Below are 27,075 nucleotides of genomic sequence, written 5' to 3' on the forward strand. Positions count from 1 at the left end.
ACAGACTTCAGACGACAATCGGTAAAATTCAGATCAGTTTGTTTTCTTTGGTCAAATCAACCAACGTTCTTGCACATGAAATATGATGCATGAGAAACAGGTTAGTTTATTCCAGGAAAGAATGAATTTGTGGCATCCTGTGGATGAAAGTATCATAATTGGAATATAGTTCAGAATATATGGACTGAAATTGCAGGTTTATCCAAAACCTCAAACTGGCAAAATCTTTATTGGAAATTTTAGGCATAGATTAAAACCTCAAAAATTAATTTGTTCAAGTGAAAAGGGTGGTGTATCTTATATGCTTATCGCTACTGTTCTGCATCCTGTGTGTGGCAGGTTGTCATTAACTGTCTACAAATTATTAATATTGCCTACTGGCATTGGGTTGTGATTAAGTTAATATGAAGTGGTTGTAAATGTGGTGTACGATATAAGTTTCCAGTATTTAAGTTTTCAGAGTATCTTATGCTACACTTTATATTTGCCTTTCACTTGTGTGCTAAATGACAGTCACAGCTTAAAATAAATTCGTTGAAACAGAGTGTCTATAAATTGCTTTTCAAGGTCATTTCGAATTATGTCAAGTATGTAATAGAACATTTCTCCCATCATCTTATATATTCGTAAAACATGCACGCGCGCGTGTGTGTGCGTGCGTGCGTGTGTGCACATGTACTTCTACTAGAAAAAGTGCAAGATCTAGCTAATGTAAATACTGTTTTCTGTTATATGAATCTATGCACCACCCATCATTACACTGTAGGTGAGTCATTGCCTTTCCCTCATTTTGCATGTCATATTGAAATAACAATCAGCAGAGCAGTTCACAGTTTGCAAGGTATAAATAAATGTCGAATTATCCAAACCTTAGATCAAATGGTGTGCCTGTATTTGTTTATAGTATGAGAGATCTATTATGTATCGTGTGTGCACACAGTTGAACATATAGTATCTAATAAATAACAATTTAAATTCTATTGATTCTAAGCAGCAGTTGAGAGGTTGTAGATTAGGATGGCTCCCCAAAACTTTCTCTCTGATGAAGCCCATGCCGGGATGAATCACTGCCATCAAGTGAGCATGTGGTGCTATATAGGAGTCTAACTCAATTGCTTATGACCGTATGCTTGTGGTTTTTTGATCACACCCAGTCAAGTAATCACGCAGTGCCTTCATCCGCATCTATTTCACAGCTTCTGCTGACTGTTAAGATTGTCACTCATAGTGTTAGAAAGGCACTACAATAGTTTCAAACCTCTGACAATATATGTTACACTTTTCTTTAAGTTGTGCTCCAAAACTTTGATAAAAGAAATTTTTCACGTATGCCACTAAAAGTTGCTTAGAAAGAAAAACTAGTTTCATGCTGTAAAATCTGCAAGCTGTTAGCAAAAATTGAGAAATAGTTTCAGTAAAATAAACTTATTTCATAGCAGCTTTTGCTGGTAAATATAAAAAAAAGTTGTGTGTTCCTATGTTTCCACAATCCATGACTAAAACAGGCTGCCATCTGAACCTCTCTTCACAGGAGCTGCAAAGTCATTACCCTGAACCAGTTATTGAAATTTCCAATTTAAAATCCTAAATGAAGACACATTCACATGACTGATTGAACAAGGGTGTACTCTTTTAAAGCCTCTGGTAAAAATCAATAATGTGACATGCATTCAGTTATGATGTCAGCACCTTTGTGTGCAACACAGATTAGTTTAACAAGTACTTCTCCCAAAGACTGTGGCACTCTTAAATATGGTTCACACACAAAACATTACAAGACTGAAATATCAACATTTGTGTTAAACATCACATTGTGAGCACATTCACTACCCGTTCACCTTTAGGACATGAACAGATAATTAACTCCTGTGTAACTGTGAGGGTGGTTTGAAAAGTTCTCGGAACAGAATAGAAAAAAAGTACTTACACCACAGAAACTTTATTTTATTTTTCAATGTAGTCTCCTTGTAGATTAATGCACTTGGTCCAATGATGTTCCAGTGCCTTGATCTTATCTCGAAAAAGTGTTTCCTCCAGGACTGCAAAATAGTTGTCAACTCTGGCTATCAATTCTTCATTTGAAGTGAATCTTCATCCACCAAGAAAAATTTTCAGTTTTGAGAAGAGATGGAAGTCTGACGAGCCATATCAGATGAATAAGGTGGGTGTGGCAACAATTCATACCTTAGTTCCTGTAATTGTTCCATGACGACAGCACATGTGTGGGCGAGTGTCAATAGTCGCGGTACCCATCTTGCAGATAATTTTTTCATTTCTAATTCTTCAGTCGAAATGTGATATACCCTTTCAGATGACATCTGACAAGCATGAGCAATTTCATGCACTTTCAATAAGTGATCCTCCATGACCACTTAGTGCATTTTTGCAATGATTTCTGGAGTAGTGACACATCTTGGCTGACCACTGCGCGGCTCATCATCTAAGCTCTCCCGAACAAATTTAAATTCATTTGTCCACTTTGCAACAGTTGAATATGAAGTAGCAGAGTCCCCCAGTGTATAGTGCAAATCAGCATGAATGTCCCTTGCTTTCATATCTTTCTTTATGAAGTACTTAATCACAGCTAGAATCTCGATTTTTTTTCCATCTTCGCAAATCACTATGTGGGAACAACAACCGAGCCACGTCACCGCCACAGCTCTCCTCCAAGAGCTCTGGCATGGCACGAGTTTACAGGCAACAGTCCAATGAATATCACTTGAACAACTCTTGCATTAGTGCTGACCTCTCATGGTGATTCTGAGAACTTTTCTAACTACCCTCGTATATCATGATGCAGCAAGCAACTTGGTTACCCATATAGTTCTCCACAAGAGGGGGTGGGGTGGGGGAAGGAAGTGAGATGGAAGGAGACACTTGCCCTCACCTGCAATCTGAGGAAGCTAGAAAAATTTATTACAAAATTCACATGCATTTCTAGCAAAGATTCTACGAGAGCCTACTAAATCAGAGATGTAGCGTGCCAAGGGCAGTGGAAAATACTGTAGTTTTAAAAGTTTATTTCTGTTTCTCCAGCCCGAGGAGTATTAATTTGGTATTTCTCCTAATTATATCTGTCCCTTCATTCTAATCATCTTTAGGTTTGCAGCACAGCCAACAGATGGCACTGTTTTCTTCATTTGAGACAGGTTTTAGCACTGTCATATTAGTTCATTTTGTGGTCCTGCAAAATAAACATGTCTGCACCACACACTACTTGCACCAATGATCAATACCCTTCCGTAACCCAGTTTGTGTAGTCTGAAGGAGAACCAGGAGTTGAAATTCATAGAAGACTTTCAGGTACATTAATCATGATTTTCCATATGGCATTATCCATAAAAAAACTCAATTTTTGTATAGGTGGTGCATCACAGGTCTGAAAACAATTTAATGGGAAGCACATACACAATTGTTATAGAATCTGTCAACAGCTGCTGGATCATCGTGCCAATGAAGGTGAAATGTTTTACAAACAAATCATCACTGTAAACGAAACGTGGGTTTATCGTCTTGAACTAGAAAGCAGATGCCATAGCATGGAATGATTTCCAGCAAAAAGTAATTCAGAAGTCATCCTTCTTCAGGGAGAGAGATGTTCAAAGTTTCTGGGATGCACAAGGGCCAGTTCTGGAACATTACATGGGAAAGCGGTCAACAGTAAACAGTCGATGTTATAGTGATATGCTTTACTGTGAGTGGAAATTAGCAAGTTGCAACACCAGTCCACTGTAGTTGAGTTGTCTCTCAATTATTTTACATATTGTTCCCTCCAGGAATTGTTATGCCATTTTTTGTGGAATATGTACACAGATATAGATATTTTGACAAGTTTTTCTACCTTTTATGCAGAATGTTACAAACATGGTCAGTTAAATGTGTTGGAAGAATGTATCAGATAGTATTTGCTGCTAACTATTGATGAGGTCAGTGTTATGACAAATGAACAGAAAATTTGTGAGGTGATCAATAAAACACCCTCACTGAGAGAAAATGCTAAAAATAGCTTCTGAGTGTGATGATTCTGAGGAATGGTACAAGCTAAGCAATGTGCTGGTTGAGGAACTTCTGAACTGTTTGCATCTTCATGGTAATGTGTGATAAGATTATTATTTCATCTTTACCAGTTTGCAGTGGGTCGCTTGTAGAATATAAAATAAATGACGAAATCATACAAGATATCACGGTTTATTTGACGAGTTCACATTTTTAACAGTATAAAAAAATATGAAAATAGTTACAATTTCTAACAAAACATGTTAGCGAAATAGAACATCCTATCTCTTACTTGGTAGCCATCTATATGATTTAACATATGCAGCTGTGAAATATATATTTTCATTGTGACTGCTAAACAGTTTGGCATATGCTCTTTAGTCACAATATGGAAGACTGACTAGCAACAAAGTTACCTTTTTTATGTCACATTACTATTACACGAATTTTCAATTGATTATTTTTTCAGGTACCATCTATTTCAAATTTTAGCAAAACCAAACAGCAAATAAATATACTAAGAATTTTCAGTGAGGAGGAACATAATTACAAAGAAAAACATGAATATATATAATTAACTGGAAAAAATGAACACCACCTACTGAACGTAGAGGCAGGAATGTGAGCTAACAGTTTAAATAAATGCAGTGAACCTTACACAGATTATTTGATTGATTAACCTGAGATGATACTTGTCATGAATTTGTATTTGGCACATTAATCAGTATGCTCTTTCACAGTGCCTAAATTCTCTCTCTCTCTCTCTCTCTCTCTATTTCTTTCTTTCTCAATCACTCACTCACTTGTATATACATAAAAGAATTATGTCCTAGGATAAAACTATATTTCTCATTTCCAGATGGCAAGGAGCACACATAACGTGTCACACCACAGCTGCATTAGTGTGATCCCAGTATGGGGGAGCAGTAGGGTGCTTCTTGATAACACAGTTTCAGACTGCTAGATGAAGCTTTCCAATGCAGCTGCTACAGTTTCAGATCACATCATCCACACAGCTTCTAAAGCACTGCTGTGGCAGGCACAGCACTTCAGAGATAATATGATGTACAGCAATCAAGCTGCAATGAAAAATGATACATTTATGAGACATAAAAACTGCTTCAAAAATTCAGAAACTAGGCTGGTGACTGCAGTAAAGTAAGAGAAATATCCCTCCATCTGTAATATGTTGCAATATAACAACATCTGCAATATGATGCATTGTTAGAATCACACCAAATTAAAAACCTGCAGACTACACATACAAAGAACATACATAAAATAATGAATGCTGTGTTTAACATTTTATTGCCAGGAACTGTGTCAACAGTATATATTGTTATGCATACTGCAGTGTATTATTTTTAATTTACAGAACTGCAGCTAAAGTATATTCTCATTGTGAAAAAAAAAAAAAAAAAAAAAAAAAAAATGTTGGCTGTTCATTTAAAATAAAGTGTGAAATTTATAAGTTTGTTATTTGTTATTAGATACACTGAGCCACACTTGTCAGTAAAGCTAGTGTATGATATAATTCATATCTTTGATATAAAGTAATGTTTCACACATATTACTGGAGACAAAACATTTACTCTTCCTTTTCAAATTCACAATTTTGCAATGACAGCAGTAAATGCATTTGCACATTTGATAAAACAGCAAATACCAAAGTAAAACATTACTAAAATGTATGGTCATTGTAGAAAGCTGTCAGATTTTTAAAAATAATCATATTTAAAGTTATAATTGCAATTTTCTACAGAATTTAAGCAAAGAGTACACACGATAGTAAATATGTGTAATCACTGGACGACATGAAGTATCAGCAGGAGAACAGAAACCTTCAACCCCCACCTCTCTCTCTTTCAAAACTTTGCGCTTCAGTCTGGTATTCATTTGAAAATTTATTGACACTGGATGTATCCAGATCTGGCTAGCCCTTCCATGGTTCCCTGTTTAAGTCAGAGAGGAAGATAATAGTTCATTAACTGCCATAACAAAATGCGGTTTGTCAACAAATTTCCTCAAAGTGTAGCATACAGAAATATTAACACCCAGGTTTCATTTCAAATCAGAAATAATTGTATTGATGCAAAAATATAATTTTTATTGAGAAACAGAATAAATGCAGCGAAGTTTCATATTATTCATCAAGGAATGCAAAATGAGATAAGAATTTTAAGTGTGCCTATCATTTGTTTTACAACATAATAGCAAAATTATAATACCTATCATCTATCTCTGCTAATCAAACTGTAATTAATGGTTTCACTGCCAGCATCTACCAACACCCACTTAAATACGGTAACCAGTATAGTAAGCAAAGTTGAATAAACAGATAACAACGAACAATACAGGCTGTATGAACTGCTTACGGTGATGTGTTAAGGGATGTAGTGGATAGAGGAGGCGTGGGGTGGGGGGGGGGGGGGGGGGTGTGAGCACATTATAAAGTTTGCAAATTTCTCCAACATCCTATAGTAAAGAGTTTATTATCCACCATACGATCTGATGACTGAAAGACCTAGGATGTGCATGGAGAAATACATCACTCAATAGATTATGCAAAATAAGTCCTGATTATATAGGTCATCAAAATATTACAGTAAATTGAGAATGATACAGTGTTACATAAACAAGGATGCCACTGTAGCATGGATAATAGCACAACTGCGTAGGAAAAGATGATTTTGTGCACAATCTGTAAGCTCAGGAAGGACATTTTGACTGGGAGAAGAATTATTTGAAGGCCAGCATTAAAAATACAATCAAATGCAGTAAATAATAAAAGAGGAAACAAATAATCTAGGAATTAAATATTCTGAGTTTGCTAAGTGAGACAAAATTTCAGACCCTGCCTGGAAAGAAAAAGGGGGGGGAGATAAGATATGAAATTGTTTAGCACTCCATGTTTAAATGAACTCATATTGTGCACCATGAAATGCAAGCAGAGGTGTTCAATTAGTGAAATTCTATAATACTAAATGGTACATATTGCATCACAATGAGTGGATAAGGTGCAATACAAGCACAAGAATTTCTCTTACTTTGTAGGAAAAGGGCAGAGGTGAGTTCTATGAATTTGTCAACATTTCGTTAAAAATAACTTCTTTTTGGTTTTGACATGGAGTGTGCACCACACACACACACACACACACACACACACACACACACACACACACGCGCGCGCGCGCGCGCGCCCACACACACAATGCCCAGGTACGGTGGTGGCTGGGTCTTTACATATGTATTTCCATGTTTGTAGTCTTGGCTTTGATCGAAATTTTTTTTGTTAAACACAGCCTGCTAAAATAGCAGTTGCTCAGAGGGAATAAAGGAAAGATTAGGGGTTAACATGCTGTTGACCAGGTCATTAGAGATGAAGAACAAGTTAAAAATAGAGAAGGAAATTGGCTCTGTCCTTTTCATCTTGGAATTTTTTGTTAGCAAGTCAGAGAAATCACAGAAAACCAAACTCTGGATGGATGGACAAGTATTTGGACAACTTTGTACAAATATAAATTCTATATCTTATCACTTCACCACCTCATTCTCTTACACTCATTCTGCAACTAATACCTGGTAGGTTTATATACACAGCTTGAGAGCTGGTGCATCGCAATTATATGTCTGTTGATGCCCAATGAGTTCATTTACCAATGTGCACACAATCCCACTGGAATACCCCAACGTAGAAAGTACCCACATACAAGACCTTTTGCATGGTCAAATTTCATGTTTTCGTTTTATTATAATTCCAGTCTTGGATCACAAAGTTCATTCGTAAGTATGTAATTAATATATAAGTCAGTAATGACCACTTTCGGATCTGAGAAGAAATGTGTTGCATTGTACATGTCATAGCATTACATATGATGGTGCAGTCAAAACCATTAGCCATTTCACCTTCGTCAAACAAATAAAACTGTGGTATGTTTGTATTATGTAGCACATTTCTATTCAGGTCTGATGATAAGTCATTACCAACCAAAATTAATTGGTTCAAATAGCTCTGAACACTATGGAACTTAACATCTGTGGTCATCAGACCCCTAGAACTTAGAACTACTTAAACCTAACTAACCTAAGGACATCACACACATCCATGCCCGAGGCAGGATTCGAACCTGCGACCGTAGCAGTCGCGCGGTTCCGGACTGAGCGCCTAGAACTGCTAGACCACCGCGGCCGGCCCAAAATTAATTACCTGATTACAAATAAATATTGTAATCCAAGACTGGAATTATAATAAAGAAAGTATTTTCCTGGATTACTAAAAACTTATCTCATGTTTTTATGTAGTCTTTCCTTACACTCTCTTTCTTATCATGTTTTCCTCTCAGTATTTATCAATGTCTTTCTTGTCTGTGCTTTTAGCCCCATTATATTCCAAAACAATGTGCAAAGGTTTTACAAGTTAAAAAAGTTTGCTAAAGTTGCTGTTTATCATTCATGCTTTTGTTTGTAAGACACATTATTTCTTCTCTTTTTTATCAGTCCAACTGCCATAAATGAGTTTCCACTGTCAGCTGTCAATCATAAGGAGCACTGTAGTAAATTCAGAAAAAAATCATGTATTTAAGAGAAATATTTGAACTCTCATTTTATTTTATTATCACCCTCCAATTTGTGCTGCATACCAGAGTAACATCCTCCCACTAAAACTGAGACACATGTCTGGCAAAGTCAACTTCATAAGTTGCTGTTGAAAATATCTTACCATTAGAATCAGTTTCTTCAAATTTGACAAGTACTGCATTCTTAGAAACAGAATCTCCTTGCTTGAAGAGAACTTTTTCAATTTTTCCTGCTAGTGGCGCACGTACTGAATACTGTAAATTGCAAGATTATTCAATTACTTACAATCTGTTAATAAAAAAATGAAATTCAAAGTTTATATTCTCCATTTTCAAGCATGTAAATAGTAAATATTTGGTTGGACTTCAAGTACATATTTCAAATGAAGCAAAACTCCCAAAAATGTCATTATTTAAGAAAAAGTTGTTGTGACTTTATTGTGTATTACAGAAGAGTTGACTACACAAAGGACACAATAATTACACATCACTTCCTCAATACAGAAGTTTTCTGTCGAACCTAGTTTAACACTTGCCTACAAACATATTTTTGGTATAGTTGCATTTAGAAACCAATAACCTAAAAAAATCATACAATCTAGCATCATTCAAGCACAATATTTTCACAATATATTATTTATGTGAAATACATAAGTACATCCTAAAACATCATGAAGTTTAGATATAGAACAAGAGAAATCAATAGTTAATATAAGAACAATGACTGGACCCCATCATCATTTATCATTTATGTTCTGACAATATGAAAACATGAACTCAATTTGGTACTAACATAGCAGCACTGATGTATAATAGGTCATGAAGTATAACATCACACTTTATGCAACAATTAAACAACCAATAGGGTTGTAGAGCCAGTTTCAGATTCTTTATTTGCTATTGACCACATACAATAGAATAGGCTTTCTTAAAAGGGAAACTCCCCACCCTACCCCCCTGAGATTTTGCGATAAGAGGGCTCAGTGAACAACTTGTTTAAAACTGAACACAGATTAAGAATGAAAATAGGACTGAACTGTGTGTGTGTGTGTGTGTATGTGTGTGTGTGTGTGTAAAAGTGAACAGTCCAAGGACAAGAAGTATAATACAGAGCAGGCTGTAAGAGCAAAAAGCAACAGCATCATGGTTAACTGGTCACAGTGTTGGACTGCCAAGCGGGCAAGCCGAGTTCAAACCTCCATTGTGCCTTACACCCCCCACCCCCCCCCCACCTCCCTGCTGTATTCAAATTTGTCTCTGTGCTTTGATGTAACTGTTTGCAACAGCAAGGTGTAAGGTAGGGACCTATAAAGACATTGATTCAGCACAACTACTCTATTTGCAGCTGGAAGGAAGTGGCTTTCGAATGGGAACTGCAAATGTTTGATGAGAGGGTGACAAATCAACTGAATCCTGCACCGAATAACCTATGTAAGAGAATATGTGCCATGTGAAAGGAACCTCCTATTGACGCACCTAATTTGTACGACTGATGAGTGAGTGAGATATGGCTCCTTGCCTGATTTTGGTGTTTCTACGAATGTGAATGTGATCACTCACAAGGAAAATATTGAAAAAAATATTAGTTTGTCACATAAGCTACAAAAAATGAATGCAACAATTTCACAGTCTCGCAGTTTCCTGTGCCCTGTCAAGACATATGTTTTTAATGTTTTTGAAGTTGTTTTCCGATTTGGAAGTTCTAACTCTTGAATTCCGTTGTTGTAACATAGTTCACACCTGTTAATTTTGTTGTTTTCATTTCTGTGAGAGATCTATGTGGTATCTTGCCTGCTCTCACTGTTCATCACTTTTACTTGTGACGGTAACGTATTCTTACCGCATGACTCATATTCTATAACCATAGTTTAGTGTGACGACTGCCAAGACTACAGAAAGAGAACAAACATTTCAATGACCGGATGGACAGTTCATAATGTTGTGAAAAATCAAATAAATAAAAATAAAAGGTACGAGGGAGTTTTGAACATGGCTTGCCGGCTTGGCAGTCCAACAGCGTGACCACTTAACCACAACTGTTCAGTTTATCTCGATATTGCACTTGTTAAGTTTGGACCGTTCACTGTTTTAATTTTGCTTTTTTTATCACAATTCAAACTCTGATTTTTTTGTTAGCTAGCCACATAATTTTAATTTTTTAAACGGCAAGGATTGAGTAGCAAGAGGAAACAGGTTAAAAATTTTTAGGGTGTTCGCTTTATGAGAATTTTCTGTTATTACTAGCCTGTGCCTTGGATGTCAATGTTTGCCTTATTTTGTGAATTGTTAACCGAATAGAACATCCTTTACTGTTGTTCTTTACAAAGAGTGCAGAGTCACAGATATACAGATTCATCACTGTAAGTTTCCTACACCTGGTGAAAAGAGGTTAACAGTGCTCTGTAGTACTAGCCTTGCTTATTATACGGACAATTTTTTTAAATGTTACAGGTATGAGGAGAATGTCCCCATATGAGTAATCCATTTGATAAATGTGACTGATAGAGTGTGAAATACGTCATACACAGATAATTATTGCTGGCCGTATCTCTCACTTTCCACATGAGGTAGGGCATTCTCAAGGCCTTTTTACAGACTTGGTTGATATGCAGTTCCCAATTGAGTTTGACATCAATATGTTTTCCTAAGAGTTTGACACATCTTTCTATCTACATTCTTAGATAGTCCTAGCAAAAGTTTTTAAGTTTTGTCTGCATTGCAAACAAGTTTACTAGCTGCAAACCAGTTTAATACAGAGTCAAGAGCTTCTTATGTAATCTTATCAAGAGTTGTGATGTCATGATGTGAAGTAAATATAGTTGTTCCATCAGCAAAAGAAGGAAACAAACTGTGATACACAAAGCAACAGGTCATCGACAGCCACAATGAACAAAAAGGGGCCAAGGACAGAGCCCTGAGGAACACCTCTACCAATTTCTACTAACGGTGCCTGCTTCTAACGGAGAGAAACTATCTTCTGTTGTTCAGGTAGGAAGAAATTACTGCTAATGTAGATTTTTGCACAACATAATACCCCAATTTTGTTAGTAATATGTTAAAAGGAATGCAGTCGAATGCTTTACTTAGAATATATAATGGAAGTGACACTATCTTCTGATTTCTAAAAGCTGTTAAATGTGATCAACAATTTCCCAAACGGCTGCTGTGGGTTTTTTACCCGGCCAAAATCTGTGCTGATTGTTGCAAAGGAGGTCACACTTACCAAAATAATTGCTTAACTGAATGTGCAAGAGTGATTCAATATTACTGAGAATATTGGCACAATAGAAACTGGTTGGGGGCTTACTTATCAAGTGAACTGTTCATTTAACAACAAAATTAAACATCCAGTAGCAGCCCATACTTTTGCAAACAGGTATCTTGAAAACAGTTTTACAGACTTCATCAGGTGTGATTTTATCCCAGTGAAACAAAGGCTCTTCAGACAGCTGGTGGACCAAGCAGAGGCCTTGCAGATGTGTCTGTGGCCTTAATTTGCCTCCAAGTTCTCTGACTGACGTGATAAAGTAGTCAATTCAATTCTCCTGGATCAAGCAGAGTTTGACATATTGGCTGGAAGAATTATCTTGTCCAATAACTTCCCTGTTGTGTCTCTCAATACATTATGAGTAAAATATTTAATTAAAAAATAATTACACTCTGTATCGAGTCTGAACAACTTAAACTCTGAATACATTTCTTGCCATAAATAAACTACACTACTTATATATAGGGTTTCTCTTCTAATAGTCATCAGACAATTTTTCTCGGGTCTTAATTTGTAATTTCTTTTTTGCCGTGTGTAGCTGGAGATAGCCCAAACAAATACTGCTCACCACGTGTTTCATGTGATCCACAGTGTGATTGGAGAGCGGAGTTTGTTCCCCCACTTCAAACAAAATTACTTTTAAAACAGAATCTTAGGTGCCCATTTGATAGAGTGGTGCCATATTAGTCTAGTGTGATATTGTTTTATTGATACATACCAACAGGGACAGTAAAACATGATGAATAACAAGTAATCAAGCAGTGACAGCACTTCTCAAGCCTGTGCTGACTGCTACTGTCAAGTAGCAGTGCGCTGTTCAGTCACTGCTGGAGTGCTGATATTCTACCTGTTTTACTGCCCCTGCTGATTCGTATCGATAAAACAAATATCACACTAGACTAATTTGGGGCCACTCTATCAAATGGGCATGTAAAATTACATTTTAAAAATAATTTTGTTCATAACAGGAAACAGATGCTTTCTGTTGACACTGGGCATCGCATGGAAGACCAGCTACTCAGTGCAAAAAAGAAACTACAAATATCTCCCCCAGAGAACATACACCTGATGACTCTTGGGAAAGACACTGTGTGTACATTCAGTTTTTCAAAATAGCCCTGTTACAGAAGTATAAGTCCAGCTCAGCACATAAAATGTAATACATTTTGAATTGCTTTTTACCAGCTAAAAAGGTTTGCATGCATGATCTGGAGGGGAGGAGGTTCAGTTTGTTAACTGTCATGCTATTGTGAGATGAGATACTCTTACTAAATATTAGGATCACGAGTATTTTAATAATTATACCTTCAGATTTTAGACAGTCACACATAAGATCATTTTGTTGAGAATATACTGATAAGCCAAAACATTATGACCACTACCCACCATGATGTTGGATTCCCCTAGCAAAGATATGGGTAGCAAATGGGGGAATCCTTTAAGATAAGCAACTACAACAAAGAGCAGATAATTATTATGCAGAGCCTGTGAACGATTATCTTGAAAACGGCGAAGCTGGTCAAATGTTTATACGCTACTGTCATGAGCGTGTATGGAAAGAGGCAGGAGGACAGTGAAACTACCATCAAGCATAAAATAGTTGGACATCCACAACTTTTCACAGAACTTGGGATTTGGAGGCTTGTCTGCTCTGTAAAGTAGGATACATGGTGGTCTGTGGCACGCACAAGTGTTTCAGAGCACGCTACTCATTGCATATTGTTGAACATGGAGCTCCGCAGTAGACCACCCCGACATGTTCACATGCTGACCCAACAAAAACATCAATTATGACTGCTTTGGGCACAAGGCCATCAGGATTCGACCATCGCTCAATGGAAATGTGTTGGCCCTTCGGACACCATCATAAAGCAGACAGCAGCTCAAAACGTGCAGCGTGAACCAGACACAGGATGGTGGGAACAATATTACACTATGGGGGATGTTCTCCTGCACTTATGTGGGACCTGTGGTAGTAATCAAAAACACACACAGAGCTGTGAACCACCTTCATCCCTTCATGTTTGATGTCTTATCTGGCAGTGATGTCATCTTTCAGCAGTATAATTGTCCAGCTCTCAGAGCATGAACTATGCTACACAGACTTGAGGAGCATTATAGTGAGCTCACATTTATGTCTCTGTGACCAAATTCACCTCATGTAAATCTTATGGAACCTATCTAGGTTGCTATTGGGTGCCATCACTGCATACGCAAATCAGTGGCCCATTATTTCCATGAATTACATGACCCATGCATATACATCTAATGCCACATGCCTTCATAAATCTACCAACAAACTGTTGGATCCCTGATACACAAAATCAGTGATGTATTTTGTACCAAGGATGGACAAACAAGCTATTAAACAGGTGGTCATGCTCATCAGTGTATCTAAGATACTAAGTGAGTATGAACTCAGCATTACTATGACACTTCTAGCTAAATGTAAAGACTAAGCATATTGTTGATTCTCACTATTTTCTTTTATGTTTTCTTTAGGAAATGAAAGTGACTGAACTGGAATGTATAAACAAAAAGGAGGAATACAGACTGATATTTAGGCTAGACAATATTCTAACGTGGAACAAGGAAGTTAACTCTGCATTGACAAAGCTAATAGACATGTAACTTTCTGACAGAACCACTTGTCTGAAGAATCAGATAAAAAGTCCTGTCACAGATTGAAAGTGAGTAGCCATCAGACAGAACCTCAAGTTTTGACTTTGCCTTCTATCTGTAGCTTCCTATTGATCCCTTGTTCATTTATGGCAAAGTGGTGTCATTTTAAACGAATTTTGTACATTGCAAATCACCAATTCCCTTGCTACTGAAAATATTCAAGTAACCATCTCTACCTCACACTGCAAAAATTACACTGTAAAAACTAATTCATGCACAGTACTGAGAATACATGTTTTATGATGTACATATAAGATCAATAATTTTTAGAACCGAATACCTCTTGAATATTTTCAATATTTTTGAATAATTACTAGAGTTCTTCAAATCTTTTTAGTCTTTCCATTGTCTGGTTTCCCATGGCACTGATTCAACGAATTTTAAGTTTCTTTTATTCCTCTATTTTTAATTAATGTACATGTTACAACAGGCAAAAGTGATGGCTTTTCAGTAAAATTCTTGTAATCTACATTGCATCTGCAGTTCATTTTAGGCTTTGATGAGTGAAATGGAATCCATAATAAGATATCCATTTAGGAATAAATTCGTCCACAGAAGTATCTAACACTTTAACTGTCCCACTCAGAATAATGTTACAAGAGATGGTGTGCTGTTGTGATTAGCTGCTGTCACAATAAAGAAATCATTCAAACATTTTCCCTGAGCCAATTTAAGAAAATGGCTTGACTGGATTTAAAGCTCATCCCTGAGCAATGTAGCAGACTCATCAGGAGACAAGATGTACATAGATGGATAAGTAATAATCAAACAAACAAACTGTGAATCAATGCCATCTAATTTCTCTGCCAATCAACTGAAGAGGGACATTAAATTTGTTCAAACATGTCTGTGTCTACTTTGTGACACACTAATGCGTGTGACAAACAGAAATACGGCAATTATAATGTCATCCAACTCCTACAAAACTTAGAGAGTGCTGGTTATATAATATACATCAAGCTTTTTGTCAGTAATGATAGTTTCAAAAGAGAAGAGGGCACTTTTTTTTTTCAAAAAGGGAGAGGCAGAGACAAGAGATATTAGACTGACTGACAGAAAATACAAGCAACGCAAAACAAAACCTTCAAACTCTTGACACACTGTGGAGAGTTCTGTATGCAAACTGCTTACACACATATAAAAATTTCAAAAATTAATTATTGTGGTACTAAAATACTACAAACCACAGGACATTATTCACAATACATCTACCACTGCTACTACTTTACCAGCTTAAAATTGATAATTATTAACATCTGCATAAAATTAACATTTTTGTGGCAATCTAAATTGTGTCCTTACTGAGACTCAAATCATAACAAACATTTTTAATTTGTAATCCCAGCATAGACCCCTTTGAGATAAAAAAAAGTTACCCCAACCTGTAAAAAATATTTGTCATCTTTATTCTTTAACAGTTAATATTTTGTTTACTATCCCATTGTTAAATGTAATATGTTTTATTTTACACAAGTTTCATTTACTCAATCTGAATATGGTCTTCACTGCCCATTCAATGAATTTAATTTCAAGCCCTGCGCATACAGCAGTTTCATTCTATTAATGTGCTCGAATTTATTTCAAGACCGAGAATCCATAAAACAATTATCTATAGCACCCTCCTATGCCAACCTGTTTCTGGGTCATCAGAAGTAGACCTTCCTAGCCTCTGAAAATGTCCAACCCCTAGCCTGAATCAAGTTCACTGGCAATATCTTCGTGATCTGGACTCATGGCACAGACACCCTATCTTTATTACTTCACAGCCTCAACACCTTCTCTCTCCTCTGCTTCTCTGGTTCTTCTCAACCCAGTGTGTCAGCTTCCTAGACATTGGCCACCCCCTCTCTGATGGCTCCATCTGCACCTCTGCCCACATTAAACCCACCAATCATCAACAGTACCTGCATTTTGACAACTGTCATCCCTTTCACACACACACACACACACACACACACACACACACACACACACACTATCTGCAATGACAAGAGATCCCTTGAGTAGTATGCTGATGGTCTCACCAAGGCTTTCACAAACAGGCACTACCCCCCAGACATAATCTATAAAGATCACCTATGCCATTTCCCCTCCCTCCCCCAATCCTCCCACCAACCCCAAGAACCAGCCACAAAGGAGTGCCCCTTCATCACCTAATACCACCACAAGCTGGAACAACTGAACCACATCCTTCACCAGGGCATTGATTATGTATCATCATACCCTGAAATGAGGGACATCCAACTTGAGATCCTTCCCACTCCTCCTGAAATGGTGTTCCATTACCCAACCTACAAAAGATCCTAGTCTATCCCTATGCCACTTCCAGCCCCAGCCTCTTGCCATGAGGATCATATCCCTGTGGATCATCCAGGTGCAAGACCTGTCCAATCCAACCACCTAGCACTTTGTATTCCAGTCCTGTCACAGGTGTATTCTACCCCATCAGGGGCAGGACACCTGTGAAAGCAGCCATGTCATTTACCAGCTCTGTTGCAATCATCGTACAGCTTTTATATTAGTATGAGTAGCAACCAGCTGTCCACCAGGATGAACAGCCACTGCCAAACTGCGGCCAAGAACAAAGCAGGCCTTCCTGTGCCACAACATGTAGCTGAACGTGACATACTTGATTTCAACAACTACTTGACTACCCGAGCCATATGGATCCTCCCCTCCACCACCAGCTTTTCTGAACTGCAAAGATGGAATTATCCTTGACACACATTTCTCTACTCCCTTAATTATTCCGGCCTCAACCTACAGTAACATACAGTCCCGCACACCCCTCACCCAACAGTTCCACCCCTTCCGTCCTATCACATTCTCTCCATTCCCATCTCCTAACTCTATTTGTCAGCCTCTGCCAATGCACCTGTCCACCTTTCCCCTCTCCTCTCCTGTCTTGCTCTATTTTTCCCCACCTCCCTGCCCCACAAACTCCTGACACTACACCTGTTGTCATTCTAGTGCCCACACACTCCACCAGACAACGGCCCCTTCTTCCCCCATTCCCATTTCCCTTCCCCTTCCCTTCCTTGCCCCCACCAGATTGCTACTTCCATCCCATATGATAGTTGCATTCTGGTCCACACTGCCGGAGTTGGTGGCCATGTGTGTGAGGTGTGCTTGTTTGTGTGAATGAATGGTGTGTGTTTCTCTTTTTCCAAAACAAGCTGTGATCAAAAGCTAATGTGTAAGTGTCTTTTTAATTGTGTCTGTCTTAGCATGTTGTCTTTGTGGTAAGTAGCAACCTATCGTTTCCTACATTGTTGATAAAGCCGGGCATTCTAGTGTCCCCAAAAAGTTTTTGGGATAACAGGAAATTTTGGCAAAAAAATGGGACTGTCCTCGGAAAAACGGGACAAATGGACACCCTACAATGCATTTCCCAGTACTGTAAAGAATTCCCATGACTAATTGTTCACGTGATAGAGGGCACTGCTACAATAGTGTAGGTTAGTTCAAGAATTTTGTAATAAAACACTTTATCTCCAGGGGATTGGTCAAAAACATCTCAGAATCTTGATCTCTGTGCTTAGCTTCTGACATCTCCATACCTCACTTCTTGTGCTATCTTCCTGAGGGAAGGATCATGGCAATATTTTTTGATTCACCACTGCCCACAAACTAAATTAACTTAAAATATCAAATAACATCATAAATCAACTCATTTCAAAGAAGTCCTCAGATCACACTGATATATGTCATGCTGCAGTTGGTGTTCAAGCTGAAAACTTACATGACAGAAGTATACATGTCTGTAGGACATTGTTGGAATTCTAAAACGTTCTTTCCCAATAAAATATAGCTTAACGAGATCACTTTATTTGTTTTAAATAACACTGCACGAGCAAATATAATTTTTGACTTTCCTAATTACATTTTGTATTATCAAAATTAGCTTGGGGTAAGAAATAATGTCTAAGAGCTACTAAAATTACGAAATGAAAAAACAAAAATGGCTGTGCAGATTCTGCAACAGATTAACACTAACTTGAAATTATCATTACACACAATATTAAGTTTCTGCTTTGATTTGCGAAACACAATGAACTGAAAATGTTTAACAACTACACTTATGTATAATTAGTAACAACTCTGCAAAGTGATAGCATATTTCCTTACGAGACAGTGTGTACCCACACACAGCCTAGTGACAACAGAAGCAGAAAATGCAGAATTTCTTGCTACTCCCTTCTCATTGATATATTTCTAGGATACGTGAAATTTTTGTTTGCAAACTTATTCTTTAAAACAGGGGCACTATACATCCAACAAATTTAATACAAATTATTGTCCTGTAATTTATGTGTTATAAAACAACTACTATAAGTTCTCTCAAAGTAATTCATGACAAAACAGTTCATGTGTAACTGGCCAGATGTCCATTTCCAATGGGCACAATATTTCATCAAACGACCACGTTGCTGCCACCATCAAGTGCACTGACATACTGAATGCCTCAGAGCTGATGCAGGGCTTATATCTTCTCTCCCCCTACCTCCTACCCAGTCTTCTGTAAAACAGCCAGTCCCAGGTGTGGGCGTGCATCTAGCACTCCCCCCACCCCTTCCTGCCTCCAAGTCATTCCATCCAAGCTCCACACACAGGGACAAGTGCTGTCAGTATTTCTGTTGTTGCTCTGCCTCCCTCCGAAGTCAGTTTATTGTGGGACGTCTCCTCCCTCTCTTAACCAGACTCAATGTGTGTTCCCAGGCCTTACTAAGGACACTGCCACTACCATGATTTATCTGTGGCTCCCTTACTTGAATCTCAACAGATAATTTTTGGGACTTTGTAATTAAAGTAAGATATCTGTGTCGGAATGCTAGTATGGTTGTAATCCATTGCATGCAATTCTGATAGACAATGTTCTACAAATTCTGACTTGTTAGGCTGCTGCAGTCTGGTACGCCAGTGCTGTTCTCAGCATTAATCTTCAACAGTACACACAGTTTGGCCTACGCAGTCATGCTAAACTGCTAGGGGATCTCATAGCTCCTGGATTTCCGTAGTCATTCTTGACACTGCCAAGCAGTGTGTGTGTTTTACCCGTTGGGCAGAAGACAGTTTTCACTTGAGGTTTCCAAAGAATTCATCCAATATTCCCAGATAATTCACCACAAAATGGAATAAATGCAATGGTCACATCCTTCTGAGTTGTTCTTCTGTTTTTGCCAGTTGTACAGTTGGTATGGAATGTAGAGCTCGCCTAATATGACGCTTTGCGTAGTCATTTTTCCAGAACACCATCCTCAGATGTTTAAGTTCTTGGTTGATGTTCTCATTAGCAAAGAGGGTGTGAGCCCTATGTACCAATGTTTTGAGCACACCATTCCTCTGCACCAAGTGGTGGCAGCTGTCCACATAAACATACAGGTCGGTGTGCGTCTTCTTATGGTACATGTACATACTGTGGCCCACTGTGTCGTCTGCTCCTCTTTTTACCATGACATTCAGGAAGTGGAACACTCCACCCACTTTGATTTCAATTGTAAAACTGATGTTCTAGTTTATGAAATTGAGATGTCTGAGGAAATCATTCGGCTTGACCCTTCCATGTGGACCTAACATGAATGTGTCATCGACATACTGGAAGAAGCACGTATGCTTCCACTGAGCTGTTTCCAGGGCTTCCTCCTTGAAATGTCCTATATACAAATTGGTAACAACTGGTGAAAATGGACTCCCAATGGCTACGCCTTCCATCTGCTCACAGTAACCATCAGCAATAAAGTATGTCAACATAGAGACATGACTAAAAAGGGTGGTCGTCTCTATGTCAAATTTTCAGCTGATAAGTTCCAAAGATTCTTCTACAGACCTCTGGTGAAAAGAGAGAATCTCTAAACTCACAAGGATGTCACAATCACTAAGCCTAAATTTCTTAAGATGCCCAACAAAATCCATAAAGTTGTGAATATAATGTGGACATTTTCCAACATAAGGAACACACACATTCTTCCAGTATTTAGCAAGTCAGCTTTGAATAAACAAACAGAAATATTTGGACAAAGAGCTAGGTAGTCACCCATGTTGCTAACAGTGGGGTATAAAGGTTCCCCATCACTGTGAACTACTGACAGAAGGGTGGGGGGAGCGGGACAGGGGGAGGGAAGAGATGTAAGCCCCACATCAGCTACAAGACATTCAGTTTGGCAGTGCACCTGATAATGGCAATGTGGCTGCTTGCTGAAATACTGTGTGTGTCAAACACTGACATCTGGCCGATCACCCAAGAACTATTTCATCAAAACTTCTATTATTTTAACATCTGACTTTCCTACTGCAAAGTACAAAATTAGGATGCTGTGATACATATCTGACAACTAAGTTAACATACCTCCATCTTCATGGCAATTATAATCATTAAGGGCTGTCCTACTTCCACTGTCTGTCCTTCCGAGACCCACACTTTATCTATAACACCAGGCATTGGAGCTGTTGCAGCATTGCTTCCACTCACTCCAGAACTCATTTCCTCTAATTCTTTCATGTATTTTGGCAATGGTATATTGAACTTGTGACTGCCATCCTGTGAAGTCATTGAAGTGGTATAAGGTAAAATTTTCCAACTAAAGTATAAAAACATAGTGTGTTCAAAATAATCACAAACTGAAAATGTAAACTTATATCTTACTTTTGTAAATATGTATATGTCACTCTCGCTGAAGAAAATATGGGATTTTATAACATGCCCATCAATTGAGCAAGAAAGATCAAATGAATCTCCTGACTTTGTAAGTTCCCCATTTATTGTATATTCTTTTTCATTTCCCTTTATTTTAATCACATATGATTTGTCTCTGTTATATGTAATATCCGCTGCTATACCTGGAATGAGATGTCAAAAGTTATGCATACATATAATATCATAAGATAGGCAACATATTATTCCTCATAAATATTATGACAGTAAATGGCCTGTAATATGTTTAAAACATACATGTAAATAAATGACATATTTCACACACACACACACACACACACACACACACACACACACACACAGAGAGAGAGAGAGGCATGCATGCACAAACACCACATACAAACTGAGCTACAGATATATAAACATCACTAAGCATTATTGAAACATTTACCCGGCAAAAAACAGTTAAAGCTGCCCAACAAATCTTTCACACACATGCACATCTACTCCAAAAATATTTTATACATACTGTAGAACTGTAAAATACATACTGTAGAACTGTAAAATTTGTTATGTAACCTGATAGCCATAGTCAAATATTGATGGTTCAAAGCCCATCCAAATCTGCTTACAACAAAACTATTGTTTTTCAGGTGCATACACTAAGAAGTGTCTGAAGTATTATGTTTCCAGGAAAAAAAAAGAAATTTAATATTCTCTCTCAAGAAATTTTGCTTCAAAACTGATAATAAACTAGTATTTATTAAAACCCACAACAAAGATTAGAAATAATTTATACAAAACTAAGCATGTTTGGTGACCTTTAGTCCCAAAGCAAATGCTGTCTTTTACTGGAGATCTGGAAAGACAATTAGGAGCCCTTTTTATAGTTATTAAACTCTTAAACTCTTGTGTTAAATGCCACAGAAGGAAACAATTAAGTCGTTGCAGCAAATACTATACAGTTGCTAATTTCTTTAACAAAAACGTCACGAACAAAGAAATCTAACACTAAACAGCAGAAATTTGATCCCAGGTTCACAAATCAAAAAAGAAAATTTATATCAGATTAGTAAGGAAACATTACCAAACTCTAATGTGGTTGGGTTTCATAAGAAAAACAGTAATAAACTGATGCAAAAAGGGGCATTTCCAACCAACAACAACATAGACAATACTGTGAGTTACCTCATACGCACAAATATTGATACTATTCCCCACAAATATGTAATATGTTAGAGAGATGGTGTTTATTACTCTCAATGCCTGGACAACTGAGGATTTCAGTGCGCTTCAAAAGATGATTTAATCGAAAACCCACTTCAGTTGCAAATGGGTTGTTGCTATTGCGCACTGATTTAACTGCCAACTCCTTTTCCTTGAGTAACTGAGCCAGGAAAGCCTGCAACACAAGGAAAACTAACATGTGATATTGTATATATGCATAGAATATTGGTCATGAGAAAATCATATTAATACCTAAAAGACAATTTGTTAGTGTTACAGAATTTTTTTTAAAAAAGGAAATATTTATTTCAAGAATGAAAATATGTTACAGAAAGAAGAGGAAAGACAATGTGGGTCTCATTACCACTGGCAGAAATCTCTGACACTTTTTCCTTTGTTTTCCGTTTCAGCTTCAGCAGGGACTCTATCCTGGCGACACATCTGCAGCTGACTTCCTGTCAGTACACGATGTCCTCCTAAGAACTGTCAGGTGTATTTTATCTGGTGTTTTGGCAGATATTTGCAGTGTGCAGCTGCAGTCACTCCAACAAATACTGCTCATCATGTCTTTCACATGATGCTGTGTTATCAACAAAAAGCATCAGTTTCCTTTTATTTGCAAAATCTTTTTTTTTCTTTTTCTTTTCTCTTTTTTGTCAGGGGAATTTTACATGTCCATTTGATAGAGGAGTCCAAAATTAATCTAGTGTGATATTCGTTTTATTGATATGTACTAAAGGAACAGCAGATCATAGGGAATAACAGGTACTCCAGCAGTCGCTCAGCAGCACACTGCACCACGCTGACAGCTGCCACCATGCAGAAATGCTGCTCAGTCACTGCAAGCATCTGCTCAAAGGCCAGAGAAAATGCACCCGACAACACTTGGGGGGGGGGGGGGGGGAATGGGAGGGGCTATATATTTTCCTAGCCCTTTCCTTAGGACTATAGATCAATAATGTCAAAATTCCTTAATATCAATAGTAGAAGAAAACAATTTCTCAGGAATAGTTTCCTTCAGAATTCTTCCTCCATGCTGATATGAAATGAACGCATATAATTAAACACTGACAGGAGGAATGCATCACTGATTGCCCTTTTGTGGCTGCCAACCAATCACAATACTGTAATTTCTATATTGGATCACTGATAATGAGTGTCAATCTGTATCACATTTCTTCATGTTGCTGACATAATGGACTGTCTACAGATGTTTAAAAGCTGACAGATAAATGTAATCATATTTTCTTATTTTCAAAAAGAAATCAGAAGTTATAAGTAAGTTAGGAAAGTGTGAATCTGCAGCAAAATTTTCTCAGGATTAGGGGACAGTATACAGACAGTGAGACATCTAAAGAAAAACAAAGAAAGCAGGGGAGTTGTATGAAACTGGAGGGTTTTTTTCATTCAACACTTCATCAGTACGGCTGACTAGATTTAAGCATTGCTATGGGATTTGAGAAATCGCTGTTCAGCACAAGACAGTTCACATTAAGAAAGACACAGCTGACTTTTTTGTGATAAATTCTTCAATTGCTCTGATCAGTACAATTTTTCCCTGGAACTGATTTACAACACCAACAGGAATAGACTGTACTGGAAGTGCACACCCACATGCACTTTAACCTCTTGGCTAACTTTCTTTTTCTGCAAAGATTCAATGGGCGAGAACAAAATGAAGCCACTTGGTCCTGGAAAACTGAAACAATTATGCTCATTCAAAGGAAAGACAACCTTACCATCATAGTATATCCATTTGACAGGATCCCAGAAAGACAATACTATATAGACACACTGACTCTGCGCGCGCGTGTGTGTGTGTGTGTGTGTGTGTGTGTGTGTGTGTGTGTGTGTGGGCAGGGGAGGGCCGAGGGCGGGGGGGGACCACACGCATATATATCTGTGTGTGTGTGTGTGTGTGTGTGTGTGTGTGTGTGTGTGTGTGTGTGTGTTCATTCACATGCGAGTGTACACGTGTGGGTGCATGTGGTTGTGAGTTTGCGGTTTATTGTAGGCACTAAAGATTAAAGCCATGAGAAAAGTAGTAGAAACAAATGTGGTTAAAACAGTTAAAAAGGTCATAAAACCAGGAGGAGTAAGTCCCGCATAATTCCATTCACTCACTCCTAACCTCACTTGCACAATCACACTATCTCACATCTCTTAAGTTAACATAAAATTGGTGAAATATATAGAAAACTGGTAATTAAAACACAAATAATACAAGGGAAAATCCAGGATGGAATGTAACAATATTATGAAAAGGATAATTGCTACTTACCATACGGCGGAGACGCTGAGTCGCAGATAGGCACAACAAAAAGACTGTCACAACGTGTGTGTGTGTGTGTGTGTGTGTGTGTGTGTGTGTGTGTGTGTGTCTGTTGTCTATTTTTGACAAAGGCCTTGCTGGCCAAAAACTTATTTTGTGACAGTCTTTGGATTGTGCTTATCTCTGACTCCGCATCTCCACTATATGGTAGGTCACAACTATCCTTTTCATAATTCTGTTACAAATAATACAATAGAAGAACTAAAGTAACTACACAGAGAAACATGACTACATCACCCCCCCCCCCCCCCCCCCAAAAAAAAAAACAACCTACTGCAACAATGGAGGTGACACACAATCAACAATATGCATCTTGGAAAGTCTGTTTCTGTCTCAGCAAACTTCAGCTGATGCCTATCAAATCTTACAGGAAGCCTATGGAGAGCCTGTTCTTCCCTACAGCACAGCTTGAAGATGGTTTAAATTGTTTAAAGAGGGGCACAATCAATTTCAAAGGAAGGCAGGGCCGATGCTCCAATTACATCTACAACAACATGACTACTCCGCATTTCACAATTAAGTGCCTGGCAGATGGTTCATTGCAGCACCTCTTACAGCAAAAATCATCAACGCTGTTATTTTCAGTGTGAGGGAGGATCAATGAATAAACAGATGAGCCCTTTCAGAAGTACTGAAAATTTCATTGGGTGCCACAGACAAGTAGCTGACAGAAAATATATAAACGAGTCATTTCTGCGCACAGTGGGTTCCAAGACTGCTGATTCCTGAACAAAAGCACATTTGCATACAGGTTTGCATATAGCTGAAGTTGGTGTTAGAAGAAGATCTAGAGTCTCATTCAAAGGTAATCACTGCTAATGAAACTTCGCTACATCATTTTGATGCTGGGAGCAAACAGCAAAGCTCAGTATGGAAATCTCCACTGCCAACCTCCAAAAAAGCAGAAGTGTTTGCTTTTGCTGGGAAAGTTGTGGTCATATAATTTTTTCGTATTCATGGACTGGTTTATCAGCATGTTGTTGCTGCACACACATCAACACCCGGACAACTTTGCAAGTCTATATCCAGGCACAAAAGACCAAAATATTCTTGAAACAGATTGGATGCTCCGCCACAATAATGTATGGCCTCGTATTGTGTCATTACTTACAATCTGGCAAAAACCAACGTGAAATGCATCCCTCAGCTTCCAATAGTCCAGATTTAGCTCTGTGTGACTTTTTTCTATTCTCTAACACGAAGAAACACCTTCCTGGGAGGCATTTACCATCATCTGACGCAGTAGTGAAGGCCGTGGAAGCAATTCTTACAGACCTTTCAAAAAAATTGTTTCCAGCATGTCTTTGCAGACTGGCAGAAATGCTGGGACAAGCAAATCACATCCAAAGAAGACTATTTTGAGAAGGACCACCAAAATTATGATGAGTAATGGTACACTGCCAAAAAAATTATGATTATTCTTTATTGAACAGCCTCATAACAGAGCAGCCAATGGAGACCCTTGCTTAGACCCATCCGTGAATACAGCTGTATAGTTGTGATACCTATTTAAAATGTCACAAAATAACACATTAAAAACAGATGCAGGAGTGCAGCATCTCCTGGACTGCACCAAATCTAAGATTACTCTAAGTCTCTGAAGTAACCACAAGGGTAGTCAGTTACAATCCTGAGTGTGGTTTGTCCTTGCTCCACACGAATTTGTAGCTGGATGAGCAACAGTACGGCATGCTGGTGGACTGGGTGCAGTGACGATCTTACATGTTCAACCCATTGTAAGGATCTGCTGCTGGATGGTGAGTGCCGGTTCCCCAGCCTCACCATACGAACTGGGTACAGGGCTGGTCATACAAGATCCCGTGACCAGCCTGATCTCCATATGGTGGATAGTGACAATGATCTTCAGCTACAAAGGTATCACCAATTTGTATACCGTGCATCTATAGTCGTCATCTTATGAAGGCCCTATAACCGAGCAGATATGCCCTACCATTCGCCAAGATCTGTGGCTAAGACACTTTATGATTTCAGTGCTTTCTGCATCCTTGCCTTTGGATCCTTTAGCTGTGGTAACGATGACAGTCTGGAACAAACAATTAGATCCAGAAACCTCACCAAGTCTTTAAAATGCATAATGGTGTCCATCATACGGAATCAGTTACATTAAAAACATGAAGAGAATGGTTAAAATTCACACATACATACACACACACACACACACACACACACACACACTCTCTCTCTCTCTCTCTCTCTCTCTCTCTCTCTCTCTCTTTCTCTCTCTCTCATCTGCAGTCAACGTAAAACCCGTCTCTGCTCGCCACTTTTATAACCTCTTCACCGTAAGTTGCAAATGATGAGTTGTAGTTGCGGCACTGGA

At 38.1% G+C, this 27,075-nt stretch overlaps 1 protein-coding gene across 1 annotated transcript in view; it reads right to left on the bottom strand.

The window, feature by feature from the left end:
* Positions 1 to 4,172: 4,172 nt before the first annotated feature.
* The window catches only part of LOC124776409 (methylcrotonoyl-CoA carboxylase subunit alpha, mitochondrial), a 112,186-nt gene continuing 89,283 nt past the window's right edge, over positions 4,173 to 27,075 (bottom strand). The window contains exons 10-14 of the mRNA XM_047251393.1: positions 22,433 to 22,577; positions 21,167 to 21,360; positions 20,870 to 21,061; positions 8,717 to 8,828; positions 4,173 to 5,075 (exon numbers count right to left, since the gene is read on the bottom strand). Of these exons, the coding sequence (XP_047107349.1) occupies positions 5,071 to 5,075; positions 8,717 to 8,828; positions 20,870 to 21,061; positions 21,167 to 21,360; positions 22,433 to 22,577 (648 nt within the window). The 3' untranslated portion in view covers positions 4,173 to 5,070. The remainder of the gene's footprint in view (positions 5,076 to 8,716; positions 8,829 to 20,869; positions 21,062 to 21,166; positions 21,361 to 22,432; positions 22,578 to 27,075) is intronic.

Source organism: Schistocerca piceifrons, chromosome 2 (genome assembly GCF_021461385.2).
Source record: "Schistocerca piceifrons isolate TAMUIC-IGC-003096 chromosome 2, iqSchPice1.1, whole genome shotgun sequence".
Taxonomy (NCBI): Eukaryota; Metazoa; Arthropoda; class Insecta; order Orthoptera; family Acrididae; genus Schistocerca; species Schistocerca piceifrons.